The sequence below is a fragment of the Papio anubis genome, chromosome 14, assembly GCF_008728515.1.
Source record: "Papio anubis isolate 15944 chromosome 14, Panubis1.0, whole genome shotgun sequence".
NCBI lineage: Eukaryota > Metazoa > Chordata > Mammalia > Primates > Cercopithecidae > Papio > Papio anubis.
In genome coordinates, this window is record NC_044989.1 from 43,489,471 (window position 1) to 43,506,457 (window position 16,987).

General features: G+C 45.4%; 1 protein-coding gene across 5 annotated transcripts in view; it reads right to left on the minus strand.

Moving 5' to 3' along the window:
* Positions 1 to 16,987, minus strand: part of THADA (THADA armadillo repeat containing) — a 359,588-nt gene that overhangs the window by 14,854 nt on the left and 327,747 nt on the right. Inside the window, exon 37 of one of the 5 annotated variants that reach the window (XM_031655125.1) lies at positions 6,321 to 6,460. The exons of the other annotated variants lie outside the window; for them this stretch is intronic. Within the exon in view, the coding sequence (XP_031510985.1) occupies positions 6,435 to 6,460 (26 nt within the window). The 3' untranslated portion in view covers positions 6,321 to 6,434. Of the gene's footprint in view, positions 1 to 6,320; positions 6,461 to 16,987 lie in introns of those variants that run through there. 5 annotated transcript variants of the gene reach the window in all.

A 16,987-nucleotide genomic window follows, 5' to 3' on the forward strand; every position in this document is an offset into this window, starting at 1 on the left:
TGAGTTCTTCAACAGAGCTGTCATGAGGAAAAGGCACTGTACTAGCCTTGAAAACATGCCCAGTCGAGGTACTGTAAACACCGCACAGAGCTCAAGACGGGGGACTGCCTGGCTCCCAAAACACATTGGTGGGATATGAGTGGTAGTGGTGCAGATGGTCCTGAGGTGTAACTGAAGACTAGAATTTGAAAATCAGAAAAACTCAAGAAGATAATGTTTCTTTCCTGAGGTGTGACTGAATAGCTACTGCCTCCTAGCTTATGCAGAATCCAGCGTTCCTCATTTAGAGGCCCGGCCTCCCAGCTTCCTACCTAGAACTAGAAAGTTCCCTTTTTATTAGGCCTCAGCCTCCCAGCCTCCTACTCCAGAATCCAGAGTTCTTTACTTGTGCCTCCCAGCCCCAGCCTCCTTTACTCCAGAACGTGCCTTTACTAGGCTTCACCCCAGCCCTTCCACCACTCCAGAATCCAGAAGTCTCCCTTTACTTAGGGCTCTCCCAGCCTCCCTACTCCAGAATCCAGAAAGTCCCCTTATTGCCACTGGGCCCCAGCTCTTACCCAGAATCCAGAAAGTTCCCTTTACTAGCTCCCATTTTCATCTAGAATCCAGAAAGTTCCCTTACTAGGCACCCGCCTCCCAGTCTTATATGGAATCCAGAGGGCTGATCAAAGTGGCTCACGCCTGTAATCCCAGTACTTTGGGAGCTGAGGCAGGCTGGATCACTTGAGTCTGTGGGGAGTTCAGGTCAGCTGGCCAACACATGGCCCTGTTTCTAATAAAAATATAAAATTAGCCACAGCACAGCCTGTGTCCCAGCTACTCAGGAGGCTGAGGCGGGAGAACTGCTTGAACCTGAGAGGTGGAGGTTGCAGTGAACTGAGATTGCGCCACTGCACTCCAGCCTGGGTGACAAAGTGAGACTCCGTTTCAAAAAAACAAAAACAAAACAAAACAAAAAACCCAGAATCCAGAAAGTTCCCTTACTAGGCAGCCTACCTCACTCCCTAGGCTTTTACGGCTCTAAATAGAACAAACACAGTTTATGGTAATGCAATGACCAAATCAAGGTATAAATGACTTTTAAACTCACAACATGATTTTAAGATTTATAAACAGTGTTCAAAATGAAAATGCCTGCGGTTTCAAAGTTTCTGGGAATTTTATATCTTGAAACGGAGTTTACTCCCAGCCCTCTCAAGGTCTTTCCTATCTGTCCCCTGTGGCCAACACTCCCCAGCAGTCTTCTGGAGTGATTACACTTCCCAAAGGCATGGGAAACCACCACTGACATGGCCTTAGGCTGACGCTGAGTGTGGAGAAGCCTGGAGGGCAGGCAAGAGAAGGGAGAGGTCCACAGAAAACCTTTCAGGAACAGGCCAAGGAAGAGAGAATAATTCAGAGCTTAGAGGGCAGCGAGACTCTGGGTTTTGGGCCAACTAAAAAGGAGGAAAGCTCAAACTGTTGCAGGATGGATTTAAATTACCTGCTAAGAGGAGCATCTGAGTCTTAAGGGTTTCAAGACTCCAGGGGTCTACTGCCCAGAAAACTTCCCTTCCTTTAAGCACCAGGCCTTCGGTGAAGTTGGGAGGAGGGGCTCTGGGAAGAGGCAGGCTGTTTTCTACTTTGCAGTTAATGTTACTAGTGAAGATAATCAGACTACACTGAAAATGGCAGCACATGAAAAAAATTCACAATAACCGACCCCCAGGAGTCATTTTGCTAGTAATGCTGAAAACCGCAAACAACAAGACAATGACTGGGGGAAATTGTGACTTGGTAGAAACAAACACAAAAAATAAAACAAGTTCTAAAACTGGGCATGAAACGTCCTACTGACTAAAATTGCTGAATAAAAATAAAATCACTATTAAAGGCTGAGCATGGCCAGGTGCAGTGGCTCACTTCCTGTAATCCCAGGACTTTGGGAGGCAGAGATGGGGAGATCACCTGAGGTCAGGAGTTGCCAACATGGTGAAACCCCCTCTCTACTAAAAATGTAAAAATTAGTTGGGAGTGGTGGCGGGTGCCTGTAATCCCAGCTACTTGGGAGGCTGAGGCACGAGAATTACTTGAACCCAGGAGGCGGAGGTTGCAGTGAGCCGAGATCACACCACTGCACTCTAGCCTGGGTGACAGACCAAGACTGTCTCAAAAAAAAAAACAAGGCCGGGTGCGGCGGCTCAAGCCTGTAATCCCAGCACTTTGGGAGGCCGAGACGGGCGGATCACGAGGTCAGGAGATCGAGACCATCCTGGCTAACACAGTGAAACACCGTCTCTACTAAAAAAATACAAAAAAACTAGCCGGGCGAGGTGGCGGGCGCCTGTAGTCCCAGCTACTCAGGAGGCTGAGGCAGGAGAATGGCGTAAACCCGAGAGGCAGAGCTTGCAGTGAGCCGAGATCGAGCCACTGCACTCCAGCCTGGGCGACAAGAGGGAGACTACGTCTCAAAAAACAAAACAAAACAACAACAACAAAAAAACAAAAACAAACAAACAAAAGGCTGGGCATAGTGGCTCATGCCTGTAATCCCAACATTTTGGGGAAGCTAATATAGGAGGATCACTTGAGCCCAGGAGTTCAAGACCAGCCTGGGCAACGTAACGAGAACCTGTGTCTACAAAAAATTTAAAAATTAGCTGAATGTGGTGGTACATGCCTGTGGTCCCTGCCACTTGGGAAGCTGAGGAGGAAGGATCACTGGAGCCTCAGAGTTCAAGGCTGCAGTAAGCTGTGACCATACTGCTGTACTCCAGTCTGGGTGTCAGAGCAAAACCCTATCTTAAAACAAAACAAAAAAGGAGTTGATATTTAAGAAAATAAAGGAGAACTTTAGGAAATGCCTTCACTGCTCTGTACAGAAATATATATATTTTGAGACGGGGTCTCGCTCTGTCACCCAGGCTGGAGTGCAGAGGTGCGATCTTGGTTCAGTGCGGGTCAAGTGATTCTCCCACTTCAGCCTCCTGAGTAGCTGGGATTACAGGCGTGCACCACCGTGCATGGCTAATTTTTTTGTATTTTTAGTACAGATGGGGTTTTGCCATGTTGGCCAGGCTGGTCTTGAACTCCTGACCTCAGGTGATCAGCCCGCCTTAGCCTCCCAAAGTGCTGGGATTACAGGCGTGAGTCACCACGCTTGCTCAGTATAGAAAATTGATTAAAAGGAATTAAACTGGACTGTAGGAGTTACAATGGAACATGATTTCTTGATGAAATGAATTAATGTTCATATAATTCGGATTAGAAATTTGCATTTACATAGAGTCACAGTGTCCTCCAGGTAAAAATGCTGAAATCAAAACACACAGAATCTGTTTTGAAAGTTTTGTATCTGAAGGAAGAAAAAGGAGGCAAGTCTCCTCCATACTTAGCCCTCACACTCAGAAGGAGAGGCCTGGGCCACCTCCACAGCCTTCCTGTCGCCACACTCGGCCTCACTCCCAGTATGACTGGGCTCAATCGGCAGTGTGTGCAGTGCTCTGGAGCTCTCTGGAGCTGAGGCTTCCTCCTCTGCTGCTTCCTGGTTTACCCTTTCTTTTTTGTAGCATCTCATGCTCCGCCTTCACCTCTGTATCCACAGCTACCCGCCCTGACAACTGTGCCCCCTTTTAAACACCTCTCAAACTTGTCTCCTCCCCATCCCCACTGCCACTTCCTTGGTCTATCCTCACCACCCTTCCTCTCAGAACAACGGCAGCCTTCTTTTTTTTTTTTTTTTGAGATGGGGTCTAACTATGTTGCCCAGGCTGGGCAGAGTGCAGTGGTGCAATCATGGCTCACTGCAGCCTCAACCTCCTGGGCTCAAGTGATCCTCCTACCTCAGCCTCTTGAGTAACTGGGACTGCAGGCACACGCCACTACACCCAGCTAATTTTGCATTTTTTGTAGAGACAGGGTTTTCGCCATGTTGTCCAGGCTGGTCTTGAACTCCTGGGCTCAAGCATTCTTCCCACCTTGGCCTCCCGAAATGTCGGGTTATAGATGTGAATCATTGTGGCCGGCCAATGACGGTAGCCTTCTAAGCAGGTTCCTTGCTTCCAGTCTTGTCTTGACTCCAAGCTTTCCCCTTCCCTGTGGTCAGGGTGACCTGTCTAAGACAACTCTGACCTGATTATGTCTCAGTCTAAAAGCCTTCGGTGCTCCCACAAGGCCCAAATGTCCTACATCCTTAACATTAAAGACTCTTTCTACATGGCTTCCCTGCCCCTTGTTGCAGGAAAAAATAAGTTTACAGCTCTCTTATATCCCTCCCTCATCACTAGTGGATTGGCTGTACCAGCCATGGGTATTTTAGGCTTGAAATTTCCTTCATTCTGGGTGGCTGAGTCCCTTTTTCTTAAGTTCTTCCTGGGCCTTAGTCAAATCTTTTCAAGTGACCCTAAATCTTCTCAGTACCCCATCCCCTTCCCACCCCCATCCAAGCTGTCTGTCTTCTGATTACCAGCATCCCTGTGGTGACCATACTCTTTTTTCTTAAGTTTATTTCCAGATCTAACAGAATGATGACATTGTGCCAATTCTCACTGTCTCGGGAGGTGGGGATAGGTTGGAACATGCCTGCTATTCCTTGTCAGAGCCGACCTGGTGAGGATGTCCATCACGAAAGGACCTCCAGTTCCTCAATAAGTCAAAGAATTACCATGTGACCCACAATTCCACTCCTAGGTACATACCCAAGAGAACTGAAAGCAGGTACCCAAACAAAAGCTTATACATCAATGTTCATAGCAGCACTATTGACAATAGCCAAGAGGTGGAAACAACACAAATGTCCATCCATTAATGGATGAATGGATAAATAAAATGTGGTAGATCCATACAATGGAATATTACTCAGCCATAAAAAGAATTAAAAGTGCTGATTCATGCTACAGCATGGATGAACCTTGTAAACATTATGTCTAATGAAAAAAGCCAAGCACAAACGGTCATGTATAAATCCATTTATATGAAACAATGATAATAGGAAAAGTCAGAGATAGAAAGCAGACTGGTAGTTGCCAGGAGCCAGGGGCTGGGGGTACTACTTAATGGGTACAGGGTTTTTAGGGGAGTGATGAAACTATTCTGGAACTAGATAGTGGTAATGACTGCACACTATTGTAAAAGTACTAAACGTTACTGCAACTGTATACTTTAAAATGGTTAATTTTATTTTAGGTTTGTTTCATCTCAATAAAATATAAACATGAAAAAAGAAAGGGGCTGGGCATGGTGGCTCACACCTGTAATCCCAGCACTTTGGGAGGCCAAGGTCAGAGGATCCTTAAGCCCAGGAGTTAGAGACCAGCCTGGGCAACAGAGTGAGACTCTTTCTCTATAAAAATAAAATAAAATACAGTACAATAAAATAAAATAAAATAAAAGGACCTTCATGGGGATGGAGTGGGAGAGTGTGTCAAGAACAGAGGACAATGGGTAATTCAATTCTGTGCGCCTGAGGCGTTAAAGCAAATGGAATGGGCAGGAAAATGGGCCCATTTGCTTTAAAGGGATTGGACCTCTTCAATGAATATTTCTCCCCAGGATGCATTCTCCAAAGACTAACCCTAAGAAGGGAGGTGAGGGGTAGACAGATGAAGGTGAACAGAGGGGTTAAAACGAGAGTGAAAAGGGGTCAGGCCTCCTTCCCTGTTTGCTGGGGCCTGGGCTCACACAAGGACAAGACTAGAAAGGTTGCAGCCTGAGAGGGTGGTCTGCACAGCCACTGAGAAGGGAACCCTTGCTTTCTGGTAATAAAGCAAGACATTTCACATCCGAAATCACCTGCATGGTAAGACTCAAATGTAAGTGGATCCTGTGAAACAGTTTTATGCAGAGAGCAGAGATCAGATCAGATCACAAAGCTGCAAAGAGAAATCTCTTTACCCAAATTACACAGACCCACTCGTCTGGTTTCCATTTCACTGCCTGAGTCTGTTTTATAGTTGTGCTTTTTCATGAAGGCTTTTAAGGGAGGCTATACCCTGACATCATGTGGAAAAAATGTCCAAATACAATTACATTACAGAGCAGCACTCTTGGAAGAGAAGGCAGCCTCGAAGCGTGCTGGTGTCCTATTTCCTCTCCTTTAAACCCATTTGTTGCTCTCTGCTCTCTAAAAGCAGAAGCCCCCAATCCCAGCTCACCTGGTCTGGTTCCTCTCTCTGTCAGCGTGTGGAGCGCCCGTCTGGGAAATACAGCAATCTAAGGTACTGTGGGACTGTGTACTCCCGAGTGGGAGATGTGGCAGGGCCACAGGGAGCTGTGTCCAGCTGGGGCATGCCTAGCACCAGCCCACAGGCCTGAGCCGGCTTGTCTCATGTCACATACCTTACAATCATGGTGAGGAAACAGGGCCTCCCTCTGTTGGCTTTCTCAGAAATCTACTCCAAAGCGTCCTTTCTACCTCCTTCCCCATCCTCATGCCGTTTTTAGATGTGTCCTCAGGTTCAGGGAATAGTTTTTCTCAAAAGTTCTTATGAAAAAATAGTTACCCTCAATTAAAATTTGTTGTATTGTGAGCAAATTCTCCATACATGTTATCTTTTCCGTGTTTCTTCCTCCTCCTGGCAGAAGCTACCATTCTCCTGACTTTCCAGTCAGGGCTGTTCCTTCTGTCCCTGAGTCTCTGACTTAGACAGAACAGCATACTCCTTCTGCCACTCCTAGATAGTCCCCCGCTACCCCCACAATCTCTCTTTTGAAGTCCATACTAACCACCTCCCCATTCCTGTTGGCTAGAGACCTGGTCTTCTTCAGTGACTGCGTCATGGCTACCCCATCTGGGACTTCCACATCCATAAAGATGCCCCTCCCAGTATTTGCTTTCACCATTCTTCAACCTCTTCAATTCAAATACTCCCCATCTCTGATTTTACTCTACTCCCAATTAATTAACTCCCAATTAACCAATTACTCTACTCCCAATGACATCTGAGAACTTGTCATTATTTAGAACTGTTTCAACTCAAGATCTCCAATTCTAAGTTTTATCATCACTTTGAAATGAACATCAGTATCATTGCGAACGTTTAGTGGGTATTTATGTACAAGGCACTATCATACATACTTCATATATATTAATTATAATGACGTTTTAAAGTAGGTTTCATGAGCCCCATTTTATAATGGGGTATAACAGAGAGACACAGTTTAGGATTTGGGATTAAGCCACATAGTCTATACACTATGGCTCCCACATCATATGGCCTCTTTAATATTCCTAACACGACTGTTTAACCTGCTACCTTTTCCACTGAAACTACCCACGCCCCCCAATCCTGACCACATCCTTGACCTTGCCCTCTCTCCCAGGCTATTGTTCTACATTATCCAGGACTCCCCACACCTGTGATCATCTTCCTAGTCCCCAATGCCCTTGTCAATCTGATCTGACACGAGGCTCAACAATGCTCCCTAGCCACCTCTCCCCAAACGCAATCTACTGTTCTACTTTGAGCCACCAATTCCAGCTGAGTAGCAGCAGTCTGCTGATGAAGCTGTCTATAAATTCACACTGTTTAATCTCAGCTGGACTCTCCATGTCCCCTGGTAATTCTTTCCTTCCTATTCTGGTGACTCCTAACTGATCCTCTATATAAACTGTTCCAATCTTTTCCCTGTCCCTACATCTTACTCCCTAACCACTCATTCTTGACTTCTTGACTTGACATTCTTGATAATCTTGACTTCTACAAGGACACTCAGCATAAACTCAAACTTCCGTCCCCCTCAAAGTCAAAGCTTCTCTAATAACTCTTTTGAAACATTGCCTTGAAGACAGATCAGGGTCTAGGAGATGTGGTTTTAGGGCAGGGGAGTGATGTAAATATTTGTATGAGAAGGAGCCACTGGAGGCAGAGAAGGAGAGCCTGAAGACGCCTGGGAGGAAAGGGAATCATGGCTGGATAGAGGTGATGGGGGAGGCATAAGGTGGTCTGTGAAGGATGTGTGCAGGGGAAGGAGCACCTTTTTTGCTGAGTTTGAATTGGGGAGGATGAGAAGACAGATGATGTAGCAGAGTGGTCAACACTTGAGCCCTTTGCCTACCTCCTACTTACTTCTAAATTCCTTTAAGGTGGCTCTAACCTCCCACTATTGAACCTTCTCTCTCAACTCTCACTCATGACATTTTCTCAATCCTCATCGTCCTTAACTTGACCTTTCAACAGTGTTTGGCATGGGTGACCAAACCTGCCCTCTTGATAGTTTTTCCTTATGTGGGTTTCATGACAATGGAACCTCTTGGTTTTCTTGATGGGTCTTTGTTATTCCCTTTGCTAGCTCCCCTTCCAAACTGCTACGATGGCCTAAAAATGCTGCCCACCTTTAATTTATCTCCCCTCTTCCAAGCTACCCATCTATCTCTCTTTTTGCATTCACTCATTCAATATGTAATTATATTAAGTACCTACCATGTGCCAAGCACATGGCAGCTATTAAATTGTAGCTGAATTAATGTTAATGTGTAGCTCTGATCACGCTGCTTATTTGTTCAAAAATCTTTACTGGTTCTCTGATGTAAATGATATCCAGATTCTCTGGCCTGGCATTCCAGGTTTTAGCAGACATCTGTTGTTTTTGCTGCCCACCTTCCATTCACCCTCCTTTGGATAGCTGTCCCCAGTCTCCCTCCGGAGACCCAGCCCTTCCACACCTCAACTCCAGGCATGGGTACCTGCTCCAGATAGGTTCCAGGCCTATCTCTGAACTAATCTCAGAGGCCAGGAATATGATGCCATCATTGGCATCTGGCCCCTGAGATTAGATCAGGGATAGGCTTGGACCCCAACTAGAGCCAATAAAATGCAGTGGGGTTGTACTGATATAGGACTTGAATAAATGAAGATGTAAAGGCTAGAGCTGCTGTAGCCATCTTAAACCCCAAGAAAAGTGTGAGCTGATCGAAAACAGAACCAACCTAGGAGAAGAAGGGAGAAATGGCAAGAAACCAGGTCCTTGGGACCCTGTTTGAGTCCTTGAATTATGTCATGTCTTAAGCCAGTCTTAGCCTTGGAATTCTCAGTTACATGATCCAATATGCCTCCCCTATGCTGAAGTGGGCTGCATCAGACATTCTGTCACTTGCATCTGAAAGAATCTATTTGATCCAAAGGTCTTTTGTGTCATCCTGCTTCATCTCACCCCACCCTACTCACGCACTTGACGCTTGTACCACACTAACATTCCTTTCTTGAACAGGCCTCACACTCTGTCACCCATGTCTTTCTGGAATGTTCTCCATCTTTCTCATCTTTTCCTCTTGAAATTCTGCCCATCCTTTAAGGTTTGGCTGTAATGAACTTTCCTCCAAGCAGCCATTCTTCTCTAATTTCCCCCAATGACAAATGTTTGTTGGATAAAGTCTAACTGAACACACACTGACATCCTGGATCCAAGGTTCCTCAAACCTGATGCAGAGACCTGGGCCGCTGGCAAACTCATTAGTCTCCCCTCAGGGCTTGGGACTTGCTTCTCGGTCCTCCCACTGGTCCACCTCCTTGTTTCCTGCACTCTTTGGTCATCACTTCCCAAAAAGTTTTTCTGGGGACACTGGCTTTTTGGAACGTTAGCAGATATTTAAAACAACACAAAACACTCCAAACTTCAAAACCAACCAAAGAAGCTTTACCCCAGCTGGAAACTGAAGAGTGTAACTATCTAGTAAGTTTGGGAAATTCTGGGTTAAACAAATATTTCTATTTTAAAAACCTGGGGAGGTGGGGATGGGGGCAGAGTATGTAGCTTTTCTCCAACTTACTCATTACTCATAAAGCAGGTACCAGAGCAGAGGGACGTGCCACATTCTTCTCTGAAAACATATTTAGGTTTAAGGTAGGTGCAGGTTATTTTATATACACATATAAATATCCTACCCTTTGTTCAAGGTGCCTATTTGCTCTGCACAGTGACTATTATGAACACAGAAAACTGTTCATTGTTAAATATGGCATGCTAAGTGGTTTTGCTTTCTGGCAAATCTCCAAACCATAATTATTAAGGGACTGGAGCTGCTGAGGAATTCTTGGGTTACAAGAGGCTTTGATCCTGTTCCCTGCCTTCTTTCCCCGACATGAATTTCCACGGGTGTGGCTGACTTTCATTGTTTTTCACTGCTGTGGTGCTGCTGTGAAGGTGAAGGATTAAACAGGACTTCAAGGTGACAAGGGATTGGGCCCCCCAGAATGGCTGAGAGGAGGCTCTGGCTAAACCTCTCTGCCTTTTGGAGCCCCAAATGGCTGTAACCAAGGGAATGCACAAGCTTCATCCAAGTATTGGAGTCGGGGAATGCTGTGGCCTCCAATATTTGGTTTCCCACACACTCTGGGAAGCTCAGATTCTTCGGCCTCACTCATTATCGAGTTTCCAGCTGGGGTGAAGCCTCTGTCTGTACTAAATGGCTGACAGGACTTTGCTTAGCAAAAGGCAACAGGCCCCGGGTGGGTGAGGCTTTGTTATTTCATTCCCATCAAAGGTGAGAGATCTGATCCAAAATTCCTTGGGCACCTACAGCCATTCGACACGTGTAGGCCTCAAACTCATGTAGCTGCCTCCTTTACAGGGTCAAGAAGACACCTCAGCTCAGTCAAAGATAATTCGGTGAACTTTTGAGAGAGCCAATCTGCTTTCTACTGAAACATTTGCTGAAATGTCAAGGGGCACATAACCATTCTTTCAGGCTCTTTTAAATTCTCCCCTGCCTGTAAGAAGAGCTAAGAAAGAACACCCAGATGTTCATGAATCCAAGATAGAAGGAATAAAAACACTCCTCCCAAAATGAAGTGGTAAGGTCCTCTTAACTTGGTGAATGAAAAGGCTTCTTTAACAAACAGCAAGTTTCTGGTTTTCCAGCATTAAAAAAAACCCCGCTTATGTCTGGGTGCGGTGGCTCATGCCTGTGATCCCAGCACTTTGGGAGGCCAAGGTGGGAGTTATCACTTGAGCACAGAAGTTTGAGACCTGTGATCAGATCAGCCTGAGCAGCACAGCGAGATCTTGTGTCTCTTCTACTTTTTTTTTTTTTCTTAAACCAGTTAGCATTTGGATCGGGGATAGAACCTTGCTCACTTTTTGACATTGTATTTATTTATTTTTTTGAGTCTGTCTTCCAGGCTGAAGTGCAGGAGCATGATCATGGCTCACTGCAGCTACAACCTCCTAGTGGGCTCAAGTGATCCTCTTACCTCAGCCTCCGAAGCAGCTGGAACCACAGGCGCACGCTACCATTCCTGGCTAATTAAAAAAAAAAAAAAAATTATTCCCCCCCCCCCGCCCGCAAAGACAGAGTATGTCATGTTGCCCAGACTAGTCTCAACCTCCTGGGCTCAAGTGATCCTCCTCCCTCAGCCTCTCGAGTAGCTGGAACCACAGGTATGTACCATCAAGCCCAGCTAATTTTCTTATTTTTTGTACAGATTAAATCTCACTACATTGCCTAGGCTGGTCGTGACCTCCTGGGCTCAAGTGATCCTTCTACCTCAGCCTCCCAAACTGCTGGGATTATAGGTGCGAGCCACCACACCTGGCCAACATTTGTTTTTATTCATATTTTAATACAGACAAAATCACCTTCATTTGATAGAGAAACTGAAGGCAAATAGTTCAAGAGAGGACTCCCTGATTCCCAGATCAGTATTCTCTCTCCAAGACGGCAGCTGTCCTTCAGAGTTTTCTTCCCAGATGGGAAAATGCCTCCCTGGTTATGGGTAGAGGTCCCTCTGCTGATGGGTGGAGAGGGGGGATGGAAAAACAAAGGCAGACAGAGAGAATGGGAAAGAAAATAGACATCAGAGTCCTTGAAGGCAGCAACTAGAAACCAGAAGCTTCTAACACAGGGGACGTCAGAAAGTTGTCCAGACTACCTGTTTTGGGAGGGGCCAGAGTGGAGTTTCCTTCAAGTGTCTGCTCCCACTGGGAGAGGTGGAGAGGGAAGGCACGAGGCCCCCGGGGTGCTTGTCTCTAACCCCAAACCCTGCGCATCCCTATGAAAGGCTGCTTCTCACTGGAAAGGAGCAGGTGATCAATCATAAAGGCAAGAGAGGGGGCTTCTCCAGGGCCAGCGGGGCCCAGTTCCAAAAGGCTGGGCTTCGGGGTAGCACAGGAGGCTTCTGAGTCTCCTCTCTTGACGGGGTCAACCTAGTTACATCTCCCTTCACTCCACCACCTCAATCTATCCCATTCCCCACCTCCTCCATTGGCATCTGTTCTAGGAAGATGTGCATGAGTTCATTCCAGATATGGAAGGCCTTTCTCCCGGCTCAAGGTGAAGGTCAGTGACTCACATGGCTAAAAATGAACTTAAGGCCACCTATCAATAAAAGCAAAATGAAACGCACACAAAAAGTTAAATTCCCCTGCTATTTAAATTACAGCAAGGAACATAAAACCTTATTTAGTAATTACAACCAACACTCAAATATGTAAACTTTAATTACATGTTATGGATCAGTGAGAGCAAAATGAGGAGAAAAGAGGAGAGGTGAGGGTGGGGGAAAGCCACAGACTGAAAGAGAGAAAGTCCAGAGGCAGGCAGCTCAGCAGCAGAGAAGCCAGTGGGAGGAGGGGCAGGTACAGAAAAGCAGGAGTTGGGGGTTTAGCAGGCTCTGGGGCTGAGGTGACATGTCATGCCTTGGACAGTGCTTATTAGGGGTTATTACTGACACCTCCTACTGCTCTTGATCCTCACACTTTCAGGTGCCTCCCTTAGAAAGGGAGAGCCCCGGTGGCCCATGGAGCAGGCTTGCAGGATTAAATACGAGACACTGAGTAGGTCTGAATTTCAGGTAAACAATAAATAACCTTTTAGTATACGTATTCCCAAATATTGCATGGGGCATATTTATACTAAAAAAAATATTATTTGTTGGCTGGGTGCGGTGGCTCACGCCTGTAATCCCAGCACTTTGGGAGGCTGAGGTGGGCGGATCACCAGAGGTTGGGAGTTCGAGACCAGCCTGACCAACATAGAGAAACCCCAACTCTACTAAAAATACAAAATTAGCCAGGTGTGGTGGCGGGCCCCTGTAATCCCAGCTACTCGGGAGGCTGAGGTGGGAGAAACACTTGAGCCTGGGAGGCGGAGGTTGTGGTGAGCTGAGATTGTGCCATTGCACTGTAGCCTGGGCAACAAGAGTGAAACTCCGTCTTGAAAATAAATAAATAAAAAAAAATTTTGTTATTTATCTGAAATTTATATAACTGGGTGTCCTGTATTTTTATTTGCTAAATCTGGCAACCCTACACAGGAGACCAAATCATTCTTTGGACGACCTCAATGACCAGGCCAATATTTACACCGAGGGCCGGGGGAAATCAAGTTGAAGGTCACTTTCAGAAATGAAGAGTGAAACAGCACAGAGACTTTGCTAAGCAGGATAGAACTTGGCAACTGGAGGATATCGACCCTCAAGTTTTCTCATCCACTGGCTGTTTATTTCCAGCTGTTCTCCTCCAGCACAGCTGAGGCTGTTTTTGCCCCCTCTCCCTGCCAAAAAGGTTAGGACTAAAAAGAGTAACTACACAGGGCTCACATTGGGACTATGGGTAACCTGGCCTGTGTGAGGCCTCCTGAAGATTTTGGAGGTTCGGTGGTGGACAGTGAACCTCCTGGAGCACTAAGGAACCAGCAAAGCCAAAATGAAACACAGTCCGTAAGTTCTATGGCGTTAAAAAAAATCTTAATGTCAACTGCTGTCAGTTTCAGGGTGACATAGAGCCCATTTCACCATGTCAAGGGGAGAGGGGCAGTGAAGCTGCCATCAACTAAAAGCTCCAGGTTCACCCAGCACTTGCTGAAGAGGACCCAAAGTGATGTTGATAGGGGTCACTACTACTGCCCTTGCTAGGGGGCCAGGAAAGGCTGTCTTGGGGCTGAAACAAAGAGCTACTGCTCCTGAGTCCTGGTCCATGAATGCTGGCCAGGGAAACCTGGCAAGGTCAGGAATCACAACCATTGGCTACAACTGAGACAGTACATGATTGTCTGCTCCCTGCCAGTCCCTCCTACTCTGACTGCACGTCCTGCCAGTTCATGCATTTATGCTCCCTGCCAGGCCCCTGTAGGCAGCAGAGGCCCTATAGGCAGTAATTCATAATATGGAGCTTTCTAGACTTAAAACAATTACAGAGTTATAGAGAATAATAACTTCTTATAGCTGACAGTGGAATCATTCCAGATGTTCTGTTCTGACTTGCTTTTTTCAGTTAACAATATATCATGGATGCCTTTGCACGTGGGTTCATACCGATTTACTCCATTTTTAACTGCTGCATAGTATGTGGAGGTATTAACGTTTACTTAACTAATCCTCTGATGAATATTTAGGTTATTCCTTTTCCTGTTATAAACATCATTGAAAGGAATACCTTATACATATATCTTTGTGCCCTTTGCACATATTCCTATAGGATACATTTCCTAAAAGGGAATTGCTGGCTCAATTGGCATAAACATTTAAATTTCTATAGATACCATTAAACTCTCTCTAAAAATATACCAATTTATAGTTCCACCTGGTAAGATCATGCCTGTTTCTTCACAGCTCTCACCCTAGTGACAGCAATTATTATTATTATTATTTTTTGAGATGGAGTCTCGCTCTGTCGTCCAGGCTGGAGTACAGTGGAATGATCTCAGCTTATTGCAGCCTACGCCTCCCTGGTTCAAGCAATTCTCCTGCCTCAGTCTCCCAAGTAGCTGGGATTACAAGTACCTACCACCATGCCCAGCTGGTCTCAAACTCCTGAACTCAAGTGATCCTCTAGCCTCGGCCTCTCAAAGTGTGGGATTACAAGTGTGAGCCACCACACCTGGCCAAGAGTAATCTTTTTATTCTGTGCCCATAAGATACAGGGAAATGACAGGGTGCTGATGTTCTAATTGGTATTTCTTTTTTATTAGTGAGGATGAGCATTTTTTTCATGCGTGTACTGTTCACATCTTTTTTCTTCTACAGAGTGCTTGATTTTTATGTTTTGCCTCTTTTTCTATTATCTTCATTTACTGACTTTAAAGACTTCCTCGTACACTATTCATAAAAATTTAATTGCCTAATATATTGCCTGAAGTCCCAGCTACTTGGGAGGCTGAGGTAGGAGGATCACTTGAGCCCAGGAGGTACAATGCAAGTACTTCCTCTGAGGAGAGTCTCATCTACTGAAATCTTGATTGTGCTTTCCTCTGTATGGGCCTATAAGGAGTCTTTAATTTTTTGTGTTGTCATTGGCATAACGGATTTAGAAGAGTGTGCTTAAATATCTAAGTGGCATTTTGTTGTTATATTTTTATTTTACATTTCTAGTGTGCTTGCAATTTGGTCAGAATGTGGCCTAGGAAGATTTCTTTATGAAATGGAAATTTTTTTGGTGACATGAAATATGATCAGTTTTTGTAAATGTTATGTAGCTGTTTGAAATGGATGTTTATTTTCTGTCAGAGTACAAGGTTTATACCTATACAAACTTTTAAGTCTGGTATTTAAATCCTTTAAGGCCTCATTCATCTTTGGTTGGCTTGACCTTTTACATTCTGAGAAAGGAAAGGTATCCTACTATGGCTGTATTTTAATAACTTTTGCCTAATATTTTGTAGAGCGTCTTTTGGTAAATCTGGATGCTATTTTGCCCGATACGTAAAGGTGCATGCCTGTTATTTTGTGGATAACTTTTATCATTATCCAGTGTTTCTCTTCCTGTCCATCTTCATACTTTTTGTCTTAAATTTGTTTGCCTAATATTATTATTGCCACCCGTGCTTTCTTTCTGTTACCATTTGCCTGAAACAAATTTGTGCATTTCTTTTTTCTTCTCTTTTCTTTTTTTTTTTGAGAAGGGCTTGCTGTGTCACCCAGGCTGGAGTGCAGTGGTCCAATCTTGGCTCACTGCAACCTCCACCTCCTGGGCTCAAGCAATTCTCCTACCTCAGCCTCCTCAGTAGCTGGGACTACAGGCATGCACCATCATGCCCAGTTAATTTTTGTATTTTTGGTAGAGATAGGGTTTCGCCATGTTGCCTGGTTTGTGCTTTTTTTTTGAGACAGAGTTTTGCTCTGTCGCCCAGGCTGGACTGCAATGGCACGATCTTGGCTCACTGCAACCTCTGCCTCCCTGGTTCAAGCAATTCTCCTGCCTCAGCCTCCCAAGTAGCTGGGATTATAGGTGTATGCCACTAACGCCTGGCTATTTTTTTTTTTTTTTTTTGAGATGGAGTTTTGCTCTTTTGCCCAGGCTAGAGTGAAATGGCATCATCTCGGCTCACTGCAACCTCCACTCACCCAGGTTCAAGCGATTCTCCTGCCTCAGCCTCCCGAGTAGCTGGGATTACAGGCGCATGCCACCACACCTGGCTAATTTTTGTATTTTTAGTAGAGACAGGGCTTCATCATGTAGGCCAGGCTGGTCCCGAACTGTTGACTTCAGATGATCCACCCGCCTCAGCCTCCCAAAGTGCTAGGATTACTGGTGTGAGCCACTGCACCTGGCAATTTTTTGTATTTTTAGTAGAGACGGGGCTTTGCCATGTTGGCAAGGCTGGTCTCGAACTCCTGACCTCAGGTGGTCCACCCGCCTTGGCCTCTCAAAGTGCTGGGTGTGTATTTCTTCATTTTCAACCATTCCTTGTAAATTCAGGCTTATCTCTTTATCAAAGTGACATATAGCTGGATGTGTTTCCTTCTTCCTTAGTAAAAGAACTCTAGTAATGTGCTTAGCCCAAAAGATCATGTTTCTTTGCACATCTTGCAGCAAAATATGGACATATTACTAGGTTACAGCCAATGAGAGGTAAAGAGAAGTGTTTTATGGGACTTTGGGGGTACTCTTTGAAAGGAGAGGATGTACACTCTTTATTGTTCTTTCTTCCCTTCTTTTCATCTGTTATGAGGATGAGCTAGCTAATGCTTTTGGCAACTATCATGGATAAAGAGGTGACCTTGAGGATTGAAGCCACATGCCAGGAGAGTGAAGCAGAAAGACAGAAGCAGCATGGGGCCTGGGGCCTGCCAAT